This window comes from Bubalus bubalis, chromosome 11 (assembly GCF_019923935.1).
Source record: "Bubalus bubalis isolate 160015118507 breed Murrah chromosome 11, NDDB_SH_1, whole genome shotgun sequence".
In the NCBI taxonomy this organism is placed as follows: Eukaryota; Metazoa; Chordata; class Mammalia; order Artiodactyla; family Bovidae; genus Bubalus; species Bubalus bubalis.
Genome location: NC_059167.1, coordinates 97997093 through 98020357, shown reverse-complemented (window position 1 = coordinate 98020357; position 23265 = coordinate 97997093). Strand labels below are relative to the sequence as shown.

The following is a 23265-nucleotide window of genomic DNA, read 5'->3' as shown; positions in this document are numbered from 1 at the left end:
CTGTACAGTAGGCTAAAGCATGACATTACTGACACTGATTTTCTCATAAATATGGAAAACTTAAGGTTCAGGTCCCCCCCAACACCCCAAGGTCATGTCAATCAAGAGTTCAAACATCTGCAAAAATATTTTTGTGAATTGCATTCTAGGTTCTAATTAAGCAAATAACTTAGGGGATCTAGGCTTCCAAGTAAGTGTTGCAAATATAGTTTGAAAAACCTGTAAAGCCCTATTTTTAAAGGTTGTGAGGGAAGAAAACAAAGTATACATATTTAGCTAATCTCAGATTTAACAAATTAATTACTCAGATCAAAAAAGAATAAGTTGATGACACAATTCAAACTCAAGTAGTTTTGACTGTTAAGTATTAAGTAAACAGTCTATCATTTTGAAACCTTAGCAGCAAACATAATATACACGCAAGTTAAACACATTCTTGCCATCTGTTAAATATAAATGCATACAGGTAAATATATTTACATCCTTCAGTAAACTGTAAGAGCACAAAACTAGACAACAGATCTTCACCATATTCAACTTGTTTGATCTGAAAATAATATACTTTCCAACTTTCAACACATATACTGATTTCTTAATTCACCTTACAAAATAAATTTACACAATTCAACCTATATTATTTCAGGGCTAAATACTAGTTGCATTAATTTATTAAACAGGGACATCATTATAAGGGGGCTTAGAAATTTGTTCTCAAGTAGAAAATGAGAAGTGGACATGATTTCATTACCTTAAACTGAATGAATTGTTCCTTGGCATTCCCTAACGATAATGTACGGCAAATCATTAACCATAAAGTACATTCTGGGACTCAAAGGACTTTGTCTTTGACAAAATCATATCATTCTCATTATCTTTGAAAATAAACACTTAGATTTCTTGCACACACCTCAGACCCTGTTTGAACACTCCAATTTATTAGAATGTTTTATAAAAATGCTGCATCACAAATATAATACAGAATGAAGAAAAAAGTTAAATCTTATTAAAGCAATTATCAGTTTAATAGCATCAGTAAAAAAAAAAAGTTTTATTCATGGCATAAAATCTAGCTATTTTCCAATTATTCTTTGAGCATTTTCAAGTTGGAAAATACATTATAAAAAACTGAAAGATGCTTCCAAGCTTACTCACTGAGAGTTTCTGACACTATAGAAATAAAAGAGAGCTTAATACCACAGTTATAACCACTGGGACTCAAGAATCATTAAATGATAGGATTGAAAGAGTTCAATGACTCATTTGTCTAGAATTTGTAAAATTACTTCTGTTTCCCAATAAAACAAACCAAAACCATGACTCTTCTCTAAAGCAGTTTTCCAGTGTGTCAACACGTGTGCTCTCCTGGCTAGACATTTGCTAGAAATTAGCAGGAATAGCTATTATCTTCTCTTTCTGGCAGCTGGGTTGCCCTCTACTGACTGACTAAGGTAATAAAGCCAGCTGGTCGATGCAAATCTGTTTCACAAGGTAACAGGTGACAGAAATGTGAATGAGAAAAGGCCTATCGCTGCCGCAAACAAACTGGACTCCCCTGAATATGCCCCCAAAGAATCTTTTAGTAAATTGACTTCTAGAGTGGGAGAAAAAAAAAAATCAGTAGAGTGCTAATTATTCAAGTAAACAATTTCAGTTATTTTGAGTAGTAGTACAAAAGCAGCTTTATATCATCTTAGTTTCCTTTTCAATACCTTGAAGATACCTCTGAAGGAATAAATGTAGTAATGGGTATATACTAATGTCAATCTTTTATGATGATTTTTGTATTAATACAAATCACATTTTTGTAAGTCCATCTACTCTGTGGATATTTTAAATAAACATGGGTCATAGTAGATACATGCTGAACAGATTACAATCACAAGTCTCTTGCCACAAAACGAAAACTTTTCAGAGCAGTTTCCTTTGTGAAGATTCCTTTTAAGTTAGGAAGATCTTTTCCTCTGTAGTTCATCCCCATGCTTGAGATTTGCAGTAATGCAGGACTAGTTTACCATCACTGCCGAAACACTACAAAAAGAAAAAAAATGCAATGAAAATTAAACTCAATTTTTGTTATCTTTAGATGAAACTAAGAATTATTATGTGTATCATAAATATCCTTGTACATGTATCTATAAAGCCTATTTCCTTCAACAGATACAAGCTGTTATTAGACAAATACTAGTAATCATAAACATTAAAGATGCTAAATAAAATCGTTCTTACATAGTCTCCTTTTCAATTTCTTGGAGGGAGATCTGGATTACTGATTATATAAACAATGTGGAGGATACTCCCTGTAGGTAAACAAGGAGATCTCACTTTTTGGTCATATCTCAGTCGTCTTCTATTTGTATTATTCATTCCTTAATTTTTCAATCACTGCGTCATTTATTGAGACACAACTATGTTCTAGGTGTTAAGAGACACAACAAAGTAATCTCTTTGTTTTGACAGACAATTATGAACTTCTTGTTGTTATTCAGTCGCTAAGTCATGTCAGACTCTTGCGACCCCCTGGACTGTACCCCACCAGGCTCCTCTGTCCATGGCATTTTCCAGGCAAGCATATTGGAGTGGGTTGCCATTTCCTTCTCTTAAATGATGTGAATTAATGATCACATTATACACAGATGAGCATATTCCACGAAGAAAATAAAGCAGGAATGTTTTACCTCATAGAGGGTCCCAACTTCCTGGTCTGGGGAGGGGGCAAAGGACTGATTCACGTAAATAAACTGCAAGAAAGAAGAACATTTATGGTGATTCATTTTTAAAGGTATTCAGATTAATCTGCATTTTTCTGGTTCCCAGTCAGCTATCTCAAATTCTTTGTCTTCAGAAGTGAACAAAGTGTCCCTAAACTCCTTCTAATTCTCATAAATTAGTAATTAATGAGATCTTTTGGAACAGAATTTTTTTCCCTTGGAGGAGTAACAGAATTTTTGTTTCCAGCTTTTTATAACTAAGAAACTTTTGTTTTCACCAATAGCTTTTAAAGACTTATTCAAGAAATTACATTTGTAAAAAATACCAATATTCTCATTTATTAATAATTAAAGAGAAAGTTTCTCTTAATAAAGTTTTACACACACAGCCCCAAATCAAAACATTTAAGTGTGTGCTGTGTGCTCAGCTGTGTCCAATTCTTCAGGACCCCATGGACGGTAGCCCGCCAGGTTCCCCTGCACATGCAGCTTTTCAGGCAAGAATACTGGAGTGAGTTGCCATTTTCTACTCCAACGGATCTTCCGGACCCAGGGCTCGAACCTGCGTATTTTGTATCTCCTGCACTGGCAGGCGGATTCTTAACCATTGCATCACCTTAAGTCACTTGCGGCCAAATGACACAGAAAAAAAATGTAACAAAATTGAAATCTAATATCCTTACAATCTTGTTGTTCCTTAAAGGACTCACTGTTAAATGTTTCAGTCTAGTCTGTGTCTACTAAAACATTTTAGTACTTAAAAAAATTCCTGAAGATACTGAAGCAAAAGATCATAGTGTCTAAGTGACTTTTCATAGTTTCCTTTTTAGAAAACAAAACACTGAAGGTTAACACAATTTTCCTTTGTCTATATTAAATTCTAAGACTAAAATTTCCTGGGTTTCACATATGAGCATATTCTACGAAGAAATATGAAAGAAATACACTCACAGTATATGGCTTTAGAGAAAATTTGTGGTTTCAGTTTGTTTTATTGGGAAACAGAAATAATTTTACAAATTCTATACAAATGAGTCATCTAACTCTTTTCAATCCTATCATTTAATGACAGTTTGAGTCCCAGTGGTTGTTAACCGTGGTACTAATCTTTTAGTTCTTAAATATATATATACACACACTGTCCTTAAATACACACACACACACACAAATAGTTGGTTACTAGACACTATTTGGGATACCAGCTAGAACAAGAATAAATATCACGTACATTTCTCCTTCAGACAATATAGAGTGGTAACAGTACTTCTTAAGTAAGGAAGAGAGGGCTTCCTGGGTAGCTCAGCTGGTAAAGAATCTGCCTGCAATGAGACCCCAGCTTTATTACTGGGTTAGGAATTCCCCTGAAGAAGGGATAGGATATCCACTCCAGTATTTCTTGGGCTTCCCTGGTGGCTCAAATGGTCAAGAATCCACGTGCAATGGGTTTGACCTCTGGGTTGGGAATATCCCCTGGAGGATGGCATGGCAACCTACTCCAGAGTTCTTGCCTGGAGAATCCCCATGGACACAGGAACCTGGTGGGCTACAGTCCTGGCAGAGTCAGACTCGATTGAGCGACTAAGTACAACTAAGAGGAGGGGTTCTACTGAGATCCAGGTTTGAATTCTGGCTCTAAATCCAAGTAACTTTTTTCAAATTGTGTGCTTGTTTGTAAATACGGAAACTAACAGGACCTATGCTTCTTGAAGCTGCTGGGAACAATAAAATGAGATCGTACACGTCAAGTATAAGCGCTTGGTAGATGTATTCAATAGACTAGTAGTTACACTTATTTAACTATTTAAAATAATCAAATATCAATTCACTATTAAGACTGATTAAGGTTCTAACGTAATTTCAGAAATCAGTGTGCATTTTAACATGAATTTCCTACGATAGAGACATAATAATTTGTGTTTAGTTCCTGACAGTTCAACTCTGAGTGAACACAGATTTTATTATTTTTTAGTACACTTTAAATTAGGAAACGGACTCTGGATGAAATTTAGTTTATTTCAGTAGACAAACTCTGAGTGTCTATTATGTGCTAGGAAATGCACAAGGGGTGGAACAAAAATGAGGATTAATGTGATTCCCACCTTCCATAAGCAAACATACTCAGATAAGAATATATACTTGGGCAAGATGCAACTGAGAAGGTGTGCAGCACAAAGATGTGGCATTAGTTTAGCCTAGCCGTTTGGTTAGGAAAGACTTTCTGGAAGAAAAAAGTTGAGGACCAAATTTGGACTTAACTAGGTGAAGAGAGTAATAATTAGGACTCTGTAGGCAAAAGCAACAAAAGATGCTGTGAGTGTCGAAGGGACAATACAGCAGATATAGTAGAGAACTGTAAGAAACCTATGTAACGCTGTAGCAGGAGTTAGCAACTGAAAATGACTTTAATATAAAAAGCAATTAAGGTAGTTTATATGGGGGATACATGGAGGTAAAAATTTCAAAATGCAATCTTTAAATGCTAGAATGTGGGAGGATAAAATTTTAAAGACTAATGATTGGTTTTTAAGTCATGTCTCTTGAGTCGTTTTGGTTGTTACAACCTCTCAATTAGATTATGTAGGAAGGGTTCATGGAAACAGCATACTGTTCAGTTCTTGCACACTGCTAATAGTTGCTGCCTTAAAAGCCAGCTTTGCATTAATAGTATATAAAATCCATTATCTCAACACTTTCTTTGTATCTCTGCTAGTCACATTTGGAAGTATCCTAAGCTATGATCTCTTCGCCCTAGATGTCCAAGGGATTTTTCTTTTTATTTCATGTCCAGTTATCTTGCCAGAATGTGTTTTGGTGATGGTTGCCCTGGATTAGTATTTTCAGGATCTTGGTAAGTTTTTTCAATATGTAGTTTCAAATCTTTTTAGAAGAAATTTCTTTTGAATTATAGTTCTAAGTATTTGTCTTGTTCCTTTGCTTTGGTTTTCTTCTTCAGGGACTCCTGGTATCTATATGTTTACTCTCCTTTGTTCATACTCAGTATTTCTTGTCTTCTCATTCTTTTCTTCATTGTGGTGCACAGAACTCTCTAGTTGTGGTGTGGAAGCTCAGCAGTTGCCATCACACAGGCTTAGCTGCTCCATGGCATGTAGGACCCTAGGTCCCCAACCAGGGGTCTAACCCAGGTTCCCTGCATTGCAAGGCAGATTCTTAACTGCTGGACCATCTGGGAAGTCCCTGACATTCTTTCAACATTTCATTCCACCTCTCCCCAAGACACATCCCAGAGCCTGAGCAACCAAACACTCCAGGCTGAAGTTCTTTTTTTAAGTTAAAAAAAATTTTTTTAATACAATTCTTAAGGGTTACTTTCTATTTACAGTTATTACAAAACATAGGCTATGTGCCCCGTGTTGTACAATACATCCTCCATCCTATCTTGCATCCAACTGTCTTACATCCCTCTTCTCCAGCCTTATATTGTACCCTACTCCCACCACTGGAAACCATTAGTTTCTCTGTATCTGTTAAGTCTGCTTCTTGTTTGTTATATTCACTGGTTTTTTGTATTTTTTGGTTTCCATGAATAGGTGATATCATACAGTATTTGTCTTTCTCTGACTTATTTCACTTAGCATAATGCTTTTCAAGTCCATCCATGTTGCTGCAAATGGCAAATTTTCTTTCTAATGGCTCAGTAGCATTCCATTCAGTTATTTGTAAATCTTCCTCAGACAACTTTGGCTTCTTTCTTTTTCTTTGGGATGGTTTTGTTTGCTGTCTATATGCAGGTCAGGAAGCAACAGTTAGAAGTGGACATGGAACAAAAGACTGGTTCCAAATAGGAAAAGGAGTACGTCAAGGCTGTATATTGTCACCCTGCTTATTTAACTTCTATGCAGAGTACATCATGAGAAATGCTGGGCTGGAAGAAGCACAAGTTGGAATCAAGAATGCCGGGAGAAATATCAATAACCTCAGATATGCAGATGACACCAGAAAGTGTGGAGGAACTAAAAAGCCTCTGGATGAAAGTGAAAGAGAGTGAAAAAGTTGCCTTAAAGCTCAACATTCAGAAAACTAAGATCACGGCATCCGGTCCCAGCACTTCATGGCACAGAGATGGGGAGACAGTGCAAACAGTGCAGTGGCAGACTTTATTTTGGGGGGCTCCAAAATCACTGCAGATGGTGACTGCAGCCATGAAATTAAAAGACGCTTACTCCTTGGAAGGAAGGTTATGACCAACCTAGATAGCATATTCAAAAGCAGAGACATTACTTTGCCAACAAAGGTCCGTCTAGTCAAGGCTATGGTTTTCCCTGTGGTCATGTATGGATATGAGAGTTGGACTATAAAGAAAGCTGAGCACCTAAGAATTGATGCTTTTAAACTGTAGTGTTGGAGAAGACTCTTGAGAGTCTCTTGAACTGCAAGGAGATCCAACCAGTCCATCCTAAAGGAGATCAGTCCTGGGTGTTCATTGGAAGGACTGATGTTGAAGCTGAAACTCCAATACTCTGGCGAACCTCATGCGAAGAGTTGACTCATTGGAAAAGACTCTGATGCTGGGAGGGATTGGGGGCAGGAGGAGAAGGGGACGACAGAGGGTGAGATGGCTGGATGGCATCACCAACTCGATCAACCTGAGTTTGAGGGAACTCCGGGTGTTAGTGATGGACAGGGAGGCCTGGTGTGCTGCGATTCATGGGGTCCCCGAGTCAGACACGACTGAGCGACTGAACTGAACTGAATACAATATTATAGACCTCTGTCCATAATTCTTCAGGTACTGTTTACTAGATCTAACCCCTTGAATCTATTCATCACTTCCACTGTATATTCACAGGGGATTTAAGTCACACCTGGTTGGCCTACTGGTTTTCCCTGCTTTCTTTAGGATAAGCCTGAATTTTGTTAGGAGAAGCTGATGATCTGAGCTACAGTCACTTCAGGTCTTCTTTTTGCTGACTGTATACACCTTTTCCATCTTTGGCAAGGACTGATGCTGAAGCCCCAATACTTTGGCCACCTGATGTGAACAGCTGACTCTTCAGGCCCTGATGCTGGTAAAGAGTGAAGGCAGAAGGAGAAGAGGACAACACAGGAGGAGATGGTTGGATGGTATCACTGATGCAATGGACATGAACTTGGGAAAACTCAGGGAGATGGTGAGGGACAGAGAAGCCTGGTGTGTTGCAGTCCATGGGGTCATGAAGAGTTGGACACAACCTGGTGACTGAACAAGTATTCCACTGTGCTCTGTGTGTGTGTTCACATCTTCTATCCACTTATCTATTGATAGGTTGCTTGCATATTTTGGCAGCACATCTGCTAATAAGACACAGATCCTGTAGTTGTTGGGAATTTCTACCAACTTGAATCTTAGGGTTCACGAGGATACTGTCATCTGAGTCTTAAGTAGACTGACTATGGGGATTTGGTTTTACTTTCTAGTTGACTGTTTTAGTGGGAATTCATGCCTTCTGACACCACTGCTATCTTCCCAGAATCCCCAGCATTACTTTTTCTTTTGACATTTATTTTGCTAAAATAATGTAGGGTCCAGATGGTGACTGCAGCCATGAAATTAAAAGACATTTACTCCTTTGAAGAAAAGCTATGACAAACCTAGACAGCATATTAAAAAAGCAAGACATCACTTTGCCAACAAAGGTCCATATAGTCAAAGCTATAGTTTTTCCAGTAGTCATGAATGGATCTGAGAGTTGGACCATAAAGAAGGCTGAGAGCCAAAGGGTTTGATGCTTTCAAACTGTGGTGTTGGAGAAGACGCTTGAGAGTCTCTTGGACTGCAAGGAGATCCAACCAGTCAATCCTAAAGGAAATCAATCCTGAATATTCACTGGAACGACTGATACTGAAGCTGAAGCTCCAATATTTTGGCCACTTGATGTGAACAGCCGACTTATTGAAAAAGATCCTGATGCTGGGAAAGACTGAGGGCAGCAAAAGGGGGCGAAAGAGGATGAGATGGTTGGATGGTGTCACTGACTCAGTGGATATGAGTTTGGGCAAACTCCAAGAGACGGTGAGGGACAGGGAGGCCTGGTGTCCTGCAGTCCATGGGGTCGCAAATAGTAAGAGACAACAGCAACTGAATGACAGTAGCAGCTCTAAGAAGCTAGAAGACGTTAGTTCTAGTTTCATCTAGAAAAGTGATAAAAAGATGATTTTTATGCTTTCTATTGCTTAACAGGGAAAAGATAGTCATATTCACTATAGAAGCTTAAAATTGGACCATATGAAATTGCTGGCGTTTTTTTGGGTCAAAATGATTCATGAATGAAAACTTTACGTGGTTCAACCAAATACATGTTGACATCAACCAAGTTCTTTCAGATTACTGACTACAGGCAATACAAAATACAATGAAGTCCTTTCAGATTATTGAATATAGGCAATACAAACTGTCAAAATTCTAACATTAACATAGAACAAAGCACTGTTTTGTCTTTTCTTCTATCTACAAATTTCTAAAAGTAATGCCTGAATTACTTGGTTCTCCTCTAGTTACCTCCAACTCTTCATGCTCTACCCTTAGTAGTCTCTTAAGTGTATGTCCTCATCCCCCTAACTATTCCATTTAGACTTGGCCTCTAGGCAAGGTCCTGTGTTCCTCAGGTTTTAGCTACCATATGCAAGTGGATGACACTATAATCTTCTTGCCCATCTCTGAAACTTAATCAAATTCTTTATGGCACTCTTTAGAAAACATGATTTTCTCATTCCAAGTGGTCACAAATGGAGCTGTTCACCTGTAAAACTCAAAAATCTCCAACACTTCCCCCTTTCAACTTCCTTTGGAGGAATCCCTGGCTTTATGCTATCCTTATCTCAAGTTAACTTGTGGTGATTAACCTATCTTGCACTTAACTTTTGTACTCATGACATGACACTTCCGTGAAAACCAATTACCATCAAAATCTTAGATCAGAGTACTTTCTTCTTCACTGACAAAAAGAGATAAATTCCAACAAACCTCACTTAATAATCACTTCATTCATTTTACCAGTTCTCATTCCTGTGTTCACAGCAACTATATCCCTTCCCAATCCATATACATAATTGTATTCAAAAAACAGTTAATGATTCTTCAATTACGTATCCACTTATACATTATGTGTTAACACGGACCAAGAGTGTGATCTGAAGATAAAAGTATTTTATATATTAATATATGTGACAAAAAGTCAAATCCATGCAGACGTTTAAGTTTCTGTGGTCAAATACCAAATTCAAAACCAGTGGCATTTAAAATTGTAATCCTAACAATCTGGCATGAAATGCTTAACATGTACCACAGTATGAAATGAATACAGCTGACCCTTAGAAACAAGGGGGTGGGATGCCAACCCTCTGAGCAGTCAAAAACCTAGGTATACAAGGCAGATTCAACCAACTGTTGGTCGTGTAGCGGTACACTATGTATTTGAAAAAAATCCACATATACATGGATTTCTGCAGTTCAAACTCATGTTGTTCAAGGGCTGCGTATAAGCAGATTTCTGCAGTTCAAGCTCATGAAGGAAGAATTGAGCATCTCTTAGTTCTTCCACAGCACATGGCACAGGTGCACTGCTTACCTTGAGAAGAACGGGAAGGATGCAATACTGACACCAGAACAAAGAGAACTCCAGAACTCTCTGTACCAATATTCTAGGATAGATCTTTCTGCATGGGCATTCAGTGACTTTTTGAGGAAAACCAATACAGTAGGCTAAAAAAATTCATTTCATTTCAGAGTTCACCAGAGAATCCTTCAATAAAGCACAGAAATTCCACTAACAAAAGAAATAAAAGGATATTACTGAAGTAACATATGTGGCTCCATATGTATTTCTATACAAGTTATTCATTGTCGCCTAGAACTATAGTTCCCCCTCTGAATCCATGGGCTCTGAATGCTCCCTCAGATGCACCCAATTGTGATGAAAAAACATTTGGAGAGAAAAATTTCAGAAAGTTCCAAAATGCAAAACTTTAATTTGTTGGGTACTGGCAACTATTTACATAGTATAAGGTATCATAAGGGATCTAAAAGTGATTTAAAGTATATGGGAGAACATGTACAGATTATATGCAAATATGCCATTTTATATAAGGAACCTGAGCATCTACAGAAGATGGTCCTGGAATCAATCCCCTCCCCCCTGGATACTGAGAGATGAATGCTCTGTGAATTTCTGTAGGTAAATGACCACCATTGGTTTCATACCAACTGTTCTGAAGCCACAAGTTTAAGGAACTTTTTGATGAAGTCAATGAGTCCTTGGATGGTTCGGGTTCGCTCTACAGCCCATTTCTTTGTTTTCATTATAGGAGTGTCTCCCACAGCCTTTAGCAGAATGTCAACTGTAAAGGAAAACAAAAACAAACAGTTGACCCTGGTCAAAACAGGAACTGAGGGCATCAATGTCTATACAGTTGAAAATCCACCTATAACTTATGCATCCACAGATTCAACCTACAATGGATTATCTATTATTCTGGTAGGTATTTATTGAAAAGAATCCATGTATAAGTAACTTGCTGCTCAGTTGCCAAGTCGTCTGACTCTTTGTAAGTCCATGGACCCACCAGACTCCTCTGTCCATGGGATTTTCCAGGCATGGATACTAGAGTGGGTTGCCATTTCCTCAACAAGAGATCTTTCCGACCCAGGGATTGAACCAGCCTCTGCTGCATCAGCAGGCAGAGTCTTTACCACTGAGCCACATGTGAAGATATAAGCAGACCTGCTTAGTTCAAACTCATGCTGTTCAATGATGAACTATACTGACAAGTATGCTGATGCGCCTAAAGAGGATAGGATATAAAAGGCGTTAGAAAGCTGAAATCTTCAATCAATACACAGTTTATGTACTCAGGATCCTGGAGGCATGCCTGAGATTAAAAATACAAGACATGAACAGATTCATTTAGAAGAATTTCACTTTCATTGAAACATTTATTTTTAATTAAAAAAAGATAAATCTAAATTTCCAACACAGATATTTAGAGGGGATTGTTAAATAAAAGATATTATACTCTATGATAGAAGTTATATACTATAGTAAAGTTAAAGAACACACACTCTGAGCTCCCTGAGTTCAAAGTCTTGGCTCTGCCACTTGCCAGGTATGTATACATGTATCTAGGTAAGCCCTTTAATCTCTCCATACTACACTTTCTCCACTTATAAAATGAGGATAATAGCAGAAACCTGGTAAGATTGTTATAAAGATTAAATGATTATGTATAGAGTATTTACAGCAGTATCATATAACTCACTCATTAAACCATAAGATAATTAAGCTACCATTAAAGATAAGTATTATAAAGCATATTTTATAGTATTAAAATTTATCAAAAAGTATTACATATAAAACAGCATGCTGCTGCTGCGTTGCTTCAGTCGTGTCCGACTCTGTGTGACCCCATAGATGGCAGCCAACCAGGCTTCCCCTCCCTGGGATTCTCCAGGCAAGAACACTGGAGTGGGTTGCCATTTCCTTCTCCAATGCATGAAAGTGGAAAGTGAAAGTGAAGTCGCTCAGTCGTGTCCGACTCTAGTGACCCCATGGACTGCAGCCCACCAGGCTCCTCCGTCCATGGGATTTTCTAGGCAAAAGTACTGGAGTGGGGTGCCATTGCCTTCTCCAATAAAACAGCATAATCACATATAAAACTGAAAATGATTTCAATTTCATTAAAACCATCACAGGCACATATTCATGTAAATGTAGAATATGCTCCAAAATAGTATTTCCTAGTAGGAGTATTATAGGTGATTATTACTTGATATTACTTGTGCTATTTGTAATTACCAAGTTTTCTACAATAAACTTTTTAATGAAGGAAAACAATACAAATTATTAAAAAGAAAATATATCAACTAGGGCCAAAAAGGTTTCAGAGAAATCAAACGTTTCAGTAATTCAAAATACAAAGATGCAAATAGAAAGACTATGAATTTTTCTCCAGAAGTTACTTCACTTAACAAAAAAATTCGAAGTTTTTTTAACAATAAGGCAGAAGAATGATTAGTTCTGACAAAATAGTGGAAATCACTGCTGCCAAACAGAAAAAAGAATGAAAAGAAATGAAGATAGTTTAAGAGACTTCTGGGACAACATTAAAGGTGTAATATTCACATTATACCCTAGAAGGGGAACAGAGAGAGAGGAGAGAGAGAGAGAGCAAGCGAGAGAGAGAGAGAGAGAGAAGAGAGAGCCTGAGAAAATATCTGAAGAGATATCTGAAAATATCTGAAAAGATATCTGAAAATTTCCCTAAACTAGGGAAGCAAACAGTCACCAAAGTCTAGGAAGTGAAGAAAGCTCCATACAGGATTACTTAACAGAGAAATATACAACACATTGTAAACAAAATGACAAAAACTGAAGATAAACAAAATACTTGTATGTATAAAACATACAAGGGAACTTCCATAAGGCTACTAGCTGATTTTTTAATTCTGGTCAGAAGGGAGAGGCATGATATACTTAAAGTGATGACAGAGAAAAACTTACTACCAAGAACACACTACCCAGCAAGGCTCTCATTCAGATATGATGAGGAAATCAAAAACTTTAAAGATTAAAAAAAAAAGCTGGAAAAACTCAGTACCACCAGCGTTACAAAAAATGCTAAAGAAACTTTTGTAGCTGGAAAAGAAAAGGGCACAACTAGAAATAAGAACATTATGACACAGACAAGCTCACTGGTAAAGGCGAACATGCAATAAAGGCAGGAAATCATTTGTACACAAAGCTAGCAGGGAAATTTAAAGACAAAAATAGTAAAATCATCTGTATCCATAATAGGCAGTTTAAACAATACATAAAACAAATCAGATGTAAAATATAATATCAAAACAGTAACTATAAAAAGAGGAAAAGTATAACTGTAAAGTATCTAAAATGCTTTTAAAATGAAGAGATCAGCAACTTAAAACAAGCACCTATACGTATAGGCACCTACATAAACACCTCAAGGTAACTGCAAGACAGAAATCTATTAACAGACATTCATACAGAAAAGAAAGAGGGATCCAAACGTAACACAAAAGATACTCATCAAATCACAAGAGAATGAAAGAAGGCGAACAAAAAGACCTACAAAGATGAACCCAAAATAATTAACAAAATGGCAATCAGTTCAGGTCAGTCGCTCAGTCGTGTCAACTCTTTGTGACCCCATGAATCACAGCAAACCAGGCCTCCCTGTCCATCACCAACTCCCGGAGTTCACCCAGACTCACATCCATCGAGTCAGTGATGCCATCCAGCCATCTCATCCTCTGTCGTCCCCTTCTCCTCTTGCCCCCAATCCCTCCCAGCATCAGAGTCTTTTCCAATGAGTCAACTCTTCGCGTGAGGTGACCAAAGCATTGGAGTTTCAGCTTCAGCATCAATCCTGCCAATGAACACCCAGGACTGATCTCCTTTAGGATGGACTGGTTGGATCTCCTTGCAGTCCCCTTGGAAGAAGAGGGAGTCTCTTCTTCCAAGACTCTCAAGAGTCTTCTCCAACACCACAGTTCAAAAGCATCAATTCTTCAGCTTTCTTCACAGTCCAACTCTCACATCCATACATGACCACTGGAAAAACCATAGCCTTGACTTTCCTTATCGCTTCAGTTGTGTCCGACTCTGTGTGACCCCATAGATGGCAGCCCACCAGGCTCCCCCATCCCTGGGATTCTCTAGGCAAGAACACTGGAGTGGGTTGCCATTTCCTTCTCCAATGCATGAAAGTGAAAAGTCAAAGTGAAGTCGCTCAGTCGTCTCTGACTCTTCGCGACCCCATGGACTTCAGCCTGCCAGGCTCCTCCACCCATGGGATTTTCCAGGCAAGAGTACTGGAGTGGGTTGCCATTGCCTTCTCCATAGCCTTGACTAGACGGACCTTTGTTGGCAAAGTAATGTCTCTGCTTTTTAATATGCTATCTAGGTTGGTCATAACTTTCCTTCCAAGGAGTAAGTGTCTTTTAATTTCATGGCAATAGGAACATAGATATCAATAATTACTTTAAGAGAAAAGAGACTAAATGCTTCAACCAAAAAAGACTGGTTAAATGGATACAAAAACAAAATCTGTATAGTTGCCAGGGAAACCCTTCAGATCTAAACATACATATAGACAGAAAGCGTGGGGAATGGAAAAAGGTATCCACCAAATGGAAACCCAATGAAAGCCACAGCTGCAACAGCTGTATCAGACAATATACACTTTAAATACAGACTGTTACAAGAGACAAAGACAGACACTACATAATAATGAAAGGATCGCGCCAAGAAGATATAACAATTGTAAACATACATGCACCCAACAGAGAAACACCTCAACGTATAAGGCAAATGTTAACATATATAAAAGGAGTAAATGACAGTAACACAACAATAGTTGGCGACTTTTAACACCCCACTTACATTAAGGGACAGATTATCCAGACAGAAAAATCAATAAGGAAATATAGGTCTTAAATGACACATTAGACTAGACTGACTCAACTGATATTTATAGAGTGTTCCATCCAAAAGCAGCAGAATACACATTCTTCTCAAATGCACGGGGAACATTCTTTAGGATAGATTACATGCTGTGCCACAAAGCCAGCTTTGGTAAACTGAAGAAAACTGAATTCATATCAAGCATCTTTTCTGACCACAACAATGCAAGGTTAGAAATAAACTACTGGAAAAAAACTGCAAAAAAACACAAACACATGGAAGCTAAACAATCGATGCATCACTGAGGAAATCAAAGAGGAAATAAAAAGTACCTAGAGACAAATGAAAACGAACGATGATCCAAAACCTATGAAACACAGCAAAAGTAGCTCTAAAAGGAAAGTTGACAGTGATACAGATTTACTTTGGGAACAAGAAAAATCTCAAACAACCTTACCTAACATCTAAAGCAAATGGAGAAAGAACAACAAAGAAAATCCAAAGTTAGGAGGAAAGAAAAAATAAAGATCAGAGCAGAAGTCAATGAAATAAAGACAAAGATCACGTAAACTGAAAGCTGGTTCTTTGAAAAGATAAACAAACTTGATAAACCTTTAGTCAGACTCATCAAGAAAAAAAGGAAGAGGGCCCAAATCAATAAAATCAGAAATGAAAAAGACGTTACAATAGACACCACAGAAATACAAAGGATTGTAAGAGACTACTCTGAGCAACTATATGCCAATAAAATGGCCAACTGAGAAGAAATGGATAAATTTTAAGGAAGGTACAATCTTCCAAGACTGAACCAGGAAGAAACAGAAAATATGAACAGATCAATTACCAGTACTAAAACTGAATGAAGAATTCGAAAACTGCCAATAAACTAAAGTCCAGGACCGGATGGCTTCACAGGTGAATTCTACCAAATATTTACAAGATTTAATGCTTATTCTTCTCAAACTATTCCCAAAAATCGCAGGGGAAAGAACACTTACTAACTTATTCTATGAGGTCACCCTGCTGGAAAACCAGAAAAAGGTATCACAAAAAAAGAAAATTACAGGCCAGTATCACTGATGAACACAGATGCAAAAATCCTCATCAATGAATTCCCTTAAGTTGCTGGATACAAAATTAGTGTACAGTAATCTGCTGCATTTCCATAGACTAACAACAAAATACCAGAAAGAGAAATTAGGGAAACAATTTCACTTACCATCACATGAAAAACAATCAAATAGCTAGGAATTAACCTAAATAAGGAGGCAAAAACCTTGTATTCCAAAAACTGTAAGACACTGATGAAAGAAACCGAAGACAACACAAAAGAACGATAACGATATACTGTGTTCTTGGATTGGATGAATCATACTAGTTAAAATGACTACACCACCCAAGACAATCTAGATTCAATTTAATTCCTATCAAATTACCAATGGCATTTTTCACAGAACTAAAACAAGTATTTCAACAACCGTGAGAAAGAACAGAGCTGGAGGAATCACACTCCTTGCCTTTAGACTATACTACAATGCTACAGTCTGGAGAAGGCAATGGCACCCCACTCCAGTACTCTTGCCTGGAAAATCCAATGGACGGAGGGGCCTGGTAGGCTGCAGTCCATGGGGTCGCAAAGAGTCGGACACGACTGAGCGACTTCACTTTCACTTTTCACGCATTGGAGAAGGAAATGGCAACCCACTCCAATGTTCTTGCCTGGAGAATCCCAGGGACGGGGGAGCCTGGTGGGCTGCTGTCTATGGGGTCGCACAGAGTTGGACACGACTGAAGAGACTTAGCAGCAGCAGCAGCAGCAGCACAATGCTACAGTCACCAAAACCAGACAGTACTGACACAAAAACAGACACAAGGTCAATCAAACAGGAGAGAAAGCCCAGAAATGAAACCACACACTTATGGTCAAGTAATCCACTACTAAGGAGACAAGAATAGACAATGAAGAAAAGAGTTTCTTCAGTAAGTGCTGCTGGGAAAACTAGACAGCTACATGTAAAAGAATGAAATCAGAACATCCACTACCACCACATACACAAATAAACTCAAAATATATTAAAGACCTAAAATATAAGACTGGATACTATAAAATTCCTAGGGGAAAACACAGGCAGAACACTCTGACATAAAATGCAACATTTTTCTGAATCTGTCTCTTTCAGTACTGGAAATAACAACAAATGTAACCAAACAGGACCTAATTAATAGTTAAAAGCTTTGGCACAGTGAAAGAGACCATCAAGGAAACAAAAAGACAACCCATGGACTGGGAGAAAATATCTACAAATAAAGTAACAGACAAGGGATTAATTTCCAAAATACACAAAGAGTTCTTACAACTTAGTATCAAAAAAACCCAAACAGCCCAATTAGAAGATGGGCAAAAGCCCTAAACAGGTTATTTCTCCAAAGAAGACACAGATGGTCAAAAGGCATTTGAAAAGATGCTCAATACTGCTAATTATGAGAGAAATACAAATCAAAGCTACCATGAAGTCACATCAATCAGAATGGGCATCATTAAGAAGTCTACAAGTAATAAATGATGGAGAGGGTGTGGAGAAAAAGGAGCCCTCTTACATTGTTGGTGGGAATGTAATTAACCGACATTATGGAGACCAGTATGGAGGTTCCTTAAAAAACTAGTTACCATAAAACTCTGCAATCCCACTCCTGGGCATGTATGTGGAGAAAACAGTAACACACCCACATGTTCACAGCAGCACTATTAAAATAGCCAAGATATGGAAGAAGCCTAAGTATTCATCAACAGACAAATGGGAAAAAAGACATGGAGTATCACTCAGCGAAAAACAGAACAGAATAAAGCCACTTGCAGCAACAGGGATAGATCTAGAGATCATATTAAGTCAGACAGAAAAAGATAATTATCATATGATACAACTTATATGTGGAATCTAAAAAAATGATACAAATGAACTTATTTACAAAATAGAAACAGAGTCACAAACATAAAAAACAAATTCATAGTTACCAAAGGGGAGAGGTGAAAAAGGAAATGGCTACCCACTCCAGAGTTCTTGCCTAGAGAATCCCAGGGACAGAGGAGCCTGGTGGGCTGCCGTCTATGGGGTCGCACAGAGTCGGACGAGACTGAAGCGATTTAGCAGCAGCAGCAAAGGGGAGAGGAATATATTAGGAGTTTGGGATTAATATATACTACTAGATATAAAACGGCAGAGAAGGCAATGGCACCCCACTCCAGTACTCTTGCCTGGAAAATCCCATGGATGGAGGAGCCTGGTAGGCTGCAGTCCATGGGGTCGCTAAGAGTCAGACACGACTGAGCGACTTCACTTTCACTTTCCACTTTCATGCACTGGAGAAGGAAATGGCAACCCACTCCAGTGTTCTTGCCTGGAGAATCCCACGGACGGAGAAGCCTGGTAGGCTGCAGTCCATGGGGTCACACAGTCGGACATGACTGAAGCGACTTAGCAGTAGCAGATATAAAACAGGTAAACAGGACTATACTCAATTATCTTGTGATAATGTACAATGGAAAAGAATATGACAAAGAATCTATACATATATGTTTAGCTGAATAGGCGCTTCCCAGGTGGCACAGAAGTAAAGAATCCACATGGCAATGCAGGAGATAAGAGACTTGGGTTGGATCCATGGGTCAGGAAGATCTCCTGGAGTAGGAAATAGCAACCCACTTCAGTATTCTCACCTGGAAAATCCCATGGACAGAGGAGCCTGGTGGCCTATAGTCTACAGGGTTACAGAGTTGGACATGATTGAGCAATACACACTCATGTAACTGAATCACTTTGCTGGACACTTGAAACTAACACAACACAACACTGTACATTAACTATGCACATGCTTGCTAGGTTGATTCAGTCATAGCTGACTCTCTGCAACCCTACACACTGTAGCCCTCCAGCCTCCTCTGTCCAGGGGATTCTCCAGGCAAGAGTACTGGAGTGGGTTGCCAAGCCCTCCTCCAGGGGATCTTCCTGACCCAGGGATCAAACCCGACTCTCTTAAGTCTCCTGCACTGGCAGGCATGTTCTTTACCCAGAGCACCACCTGAGAAGCCCAAATTAACTATACTTCAATTTAAAAAAAATTAAATATTAAATCAAAAGAAAGACTGAAAGCAGAAGTGTTCTGCTGCCCCCTAAAGTCAACTCTATTCTGCTACATCCTTCTTGTCCCATTCCTTGGTATTAAAAAATTGGGTCACTGAGTTTACTGAGATCAATTTATTCAAGTTTATCCCTGGAATGAAGCCATCGGGAACACATAATGCACTGTTTATCTTTCTACTAAAGTTTATCTTTCTTCTTCCACTTGGTAATTCTAATCTCAGTTATCCAAGGAAAAAAGATGAACTGGGAGATAACTAAGGGGATTTTGGTTAACTGATCTTCCACACCACCTGGTCCCTGTTCCCTAAATTCCCTGGGGCTATCAATCAGTCAACTGCAACTGCACATTCCAAGAATGTGAAGGAGAAAATAGTAAGCTGTATTACTGAAGAAGGCAAGGGCAAGAAGCTACAGAAGAAAAATATTTATAATTAAAGCTATACATTTTTAAAAAAATTATAAAAGGTAATTTGCTTGTAGTTCTCAACCATAGCTACACATAAGACTCAACTGGGAGAACATTTACAAGAATACAGATGCCTACATCAATTAAATCAGAATCTTCTGGAAGTAGGGCCTTGGCACTGGTAGTTCAAAAGCTCCCTCAGATGATCCTAAAGGGCTGCAAGAACTAACAATCTGGGTCTGCTTCAATAAGCTGTAGATTAAACCAAATGTGGACTATATGATATATTTAAGCTTTTTTCTATCAAAAAAGGTCCTCAAAAAAGGATGACAATTTCAGGGTACAAATTCAATAGCTAGAAAGTAAGTGTGACATCAGAGAAGCTAACTCAAATATTCACAGAAGCCAGAAAATGAAAACTTGATTTTTAAAGGATGGTTAAAAATCATAAATTGAGCAGACCCAAGAAAACAGACCATATCGAGGTTGTGAGCAGTTATTTTTTAGCCACAGTTCTCACAGTGATCTCCAGGGTCAAGTACGTAGTAAACTGTTGACTGAGACTGCTAGATATTAAGACAAACCCTTTGAAAGTCTGTTTCGGCTTAGAGTAAATTGGAAGGCAATAAAAGGGAACAACATTATTCTGGGAGGTGGGTCATAGAGGATCCTGCTGTGATTTATGTCGGAGAGTGTTTTGCCTATGTTCTCCTCTAGGAGTTTTATAGTTTCTGGTCTTACGTTGAGATCTTTAATCCATTTTGAGTTTATTTTTGTGTATGGTGTTAGAAAGTGTTCTAGTTTCATTCTTTTACAAGCAGTTGACCAGTTTTCCCAGCACCATTTATTTGTTAAAGAGATTGTCTTTTCTCCATTGTATATTCTTGCCTCCTTTGTCAAAGATAAGGTGTCCATAGGTGCAGGGGTTTATCTCTGGGCTTTCTTTTTTGTTCCATTGACCTATATTTCTGTCTTTGTCATCGCAGCACTGTTTATAGTAGCCAGGACATGGAAGCAACCTAAATGTCCATCAGCAGATGAATGGATAAGAAAGCTGTGGTATATATACACAATGGAGTATTACTCAGCCATTAAAAAGAATACATTTGAATCAGTTCGAATGAGGTGGATGAAACTGGAGCCTATTATACAGAGTGAAGTAAGCCAGAAAGAAAAACACCAATACAGTATACTAACGCATATATATGGAATTTAGAAAGATGGTAATGATAACCCTGTATGCGAGACAGCAAAAGAGACACAGATGTATAGAACAGTCTTTTGGACTCTGTGGGAGAGGGAGGGGGATGATTTGGGAGAATGGCATTGAAACATGTATAATATCATGTAAGAAATGAATCGCCAGTCCAGATTCGATGCAGGATACAGGAAGCTTGGGGCTGGTGCACTGGGATGACCCAGAGGGATGGTATGGGAAGGGAGGTGGGAGGGGGGTTCAGGATTGGGAACACGTGTACACCCGTGGGGGATTCATGTTGATGTATGGCAAAACCAATACAATACTGAAAGTAATTAGCCTCTAATTAAAATAAATAAATTTAAATTTAAAAAAAAGGGACCAACACTGCTGCTGCTGCGAAGTTGCTTCAGTCGTGTCTGACTCTGTGTGACCCCATAGATGGCAGCCCACCAGGATCCCCCATCCCTGGGATGCTCCAGGGAAGAACACTGGAGTGGGTTGCCATTTCCTTCTCCAATGCATGAAAGTGAAAAGTGAAAGTGAAGTCGCTCAGTCGTGTCCGACTCTTTGCGACCCCATGGACTGCAGCCCACCAGGCTCCTCCATCCATGGGATTTTCCAGGCAAGAGTACTGGAGTGGGGTGCCAGTGCCTTCTCCACAACACTACTATATATAAAACAGATAACTAATAGGGACCTACTGTACAGCACAAGGCATGCTACTCAATACTCTGTCATCACCAACATGGGAAATGAATCTTAAAGAGTGGATACATGTATAACTGATTCACTTCACTGTACCGCTGAAACACAACGACTCCAAAAAAATAAGAGGATCTGTAAAACTCAAGGGATTCATCTGAAGGACGATTTTAGTGGTTATCTACAGAAATAATTACAGGGTTTTGTTCCCCTACTGTGCATCAGCTGGAAACGACAGAAAAGACTTCCCTCAAATGTAGAGTCAGTCTGACTTACAAGAGGGACAATGATGGGACAGACAATTACACTCCACAGCAGCAGAAAATGAAGTTGGATGAAGGGCCTAGAGATCAGTAAGCACAAAACGCCATACCTACACTTTAAGACTAGAGACAGAAAATAATTTCCTGCTTTTCTCATAGGCAACTCTACAGAGTGCTCCACTTAGGAATTTCTGCATTTTACAAAGGAATTTCTGTATTTTACAATGGTGAACTAATTCTCAAGCAATAAAGGGTTGAGGACAGCGAGTTCAAGCAATGAAATGATTTGTAATGAATGTAATTCGTTACAAAGATTCCAAAATGGTGTTGCCTTTTTTTTTTTTTTTTTTTAAGGCTATGCTAATATTTTCGGTTTTCCCTTAGCAGTGTTCAAAACCCGTTTTTTGGTCCAAGATGAGCTCACACCCATTTGGTATAAAAAAAACCGGTGACCTAGTTGGAAGGTGTGGATTCTACTTCAGATCTGCTACAGACTATCCTTACCACCTAGATGGCTGGATGGCATCACCGACTCAACGGACATGAGTTTGAGCAGACTCCGGGAGATGGTGAAGGTGAGGGAAGCCTGGAGTACTGCAGTCCATGGGGTCACACCGAGTCCGAAACGACTGAGCGACTGAACAACAATCAGTATCAGCTAAAGTCACTATTCAAATAATTAGATCTCGCATTAAGTACTCGGAGCTACCAAGATCCCACAGTGCTCCCACCCTCACATAGCTCGCAGTCTGGCTATTTCAAAGGAAGATGAGAGTACACGGTTTTAAAACCCAGCACCACATCACGAAGGCGCCTCTAGGGATAGCTTTTCTTTCGAGGCACTCAACTCAAACGTCTCGAAAGCCGAAAAGTATACTTCCTTTCTCCTGACTGGTCAAGAACCTCGTCTGGAACCGGCCCTACCCTATTTTTGCTTATTAGCCTCCATCCCTTTTCGAACACAACCTCAACCTCCCGCCTCTGCCCAGAGAGACAGTGCTCTGAAAATTACTTTTTTTCTTGGTGTCACCGACAGGTTCCTCTGTTCCCGGAGAAACTGCAGCAGAAGAAGGGGGCTCCGGAGTGGCTGTTTCTGGGGAGACCTCGGTAGGCACTTCAGCTTCGGGAGCAGTTGAGGGAGGGAGCTGCAGCGCAGACTCCTGCTCCTCAGCCATCTTGCTTGGAGGAAAGGGAGGGCGGAAGCGCTGGCTCAGCGAGTGCAGTGGGCGGGCCTTGCTCCAAAGAGCATCTCTAGAGAGGCGCCGGGGTAGGGGCGGGGGAGAACCCAACCCAACCCTGACTCGGAATCGCAGGTTGGTCCTCTGCGTCGAATCTGTTGTGGTCCCCAGACCGCTGACAAAGCAACTACTATTTCACTCCAGCAAGCTTCCGGAAAAGATCTCTGGGAGACGTCTCCGTCAGCCGCCGAG

General features: G+C 39.1%; 1 protein-coding gene across 1 annotated transcript; it reads right to left on the bottom strand.

Moving 5' to 3' along the window:
* Window positions 1-271: 271 nt before the first annotated feature.
* On the bottom strand, window positions 272-23229 carry ATG12 (autophagy related 12). Its single transcript, XM_006047263.3, has 4 exons — window positions 22848-23229; window positions 10906-11042; window positions 2676-2738; window positions 272-2028 (listed from the first exon to the last, which is right to left on the bottom strand). The coding sequence occupies exons 1-4, from the start codon at window positions 23008-23010 to the stop codon at window positions 1969-1971; spliced, it is 423 nt and encodes a 140-aa protein (XP_006047325.1). The 5' UTR covers window positions 23011-23229; the 3' UTR covers window positions 272-1968.
* Window positions 23230-23265: the final 36 nt, after the last annotated feature.

Excerpts from the sequence above, each read along its gene's own strand:
- ATG12 (XM_006047263.3), bottom strand. The coding sequence starts at position 23,010 with ATGGCTGAGGAGCAGGAGTCTGCGCTGCAGCTCCCTCCCTCAACTGCT. Across the intron at positions 2,739-10,905 it reads TTGTGGCTTCAGAACAGTTG|TTTATTTACGTGAATCAGTC; the intron begins GTATGAAACCAA and ends TCTTTCTTGCAG. Across the intron at positions 2,029-2,675 it reads AAGTTGGGACCCTCTATGAG|TGTTTCGGCAGTGATGGTAA; the intron begins GTAAAACATTCC and ends TTCTTTTTGTAG.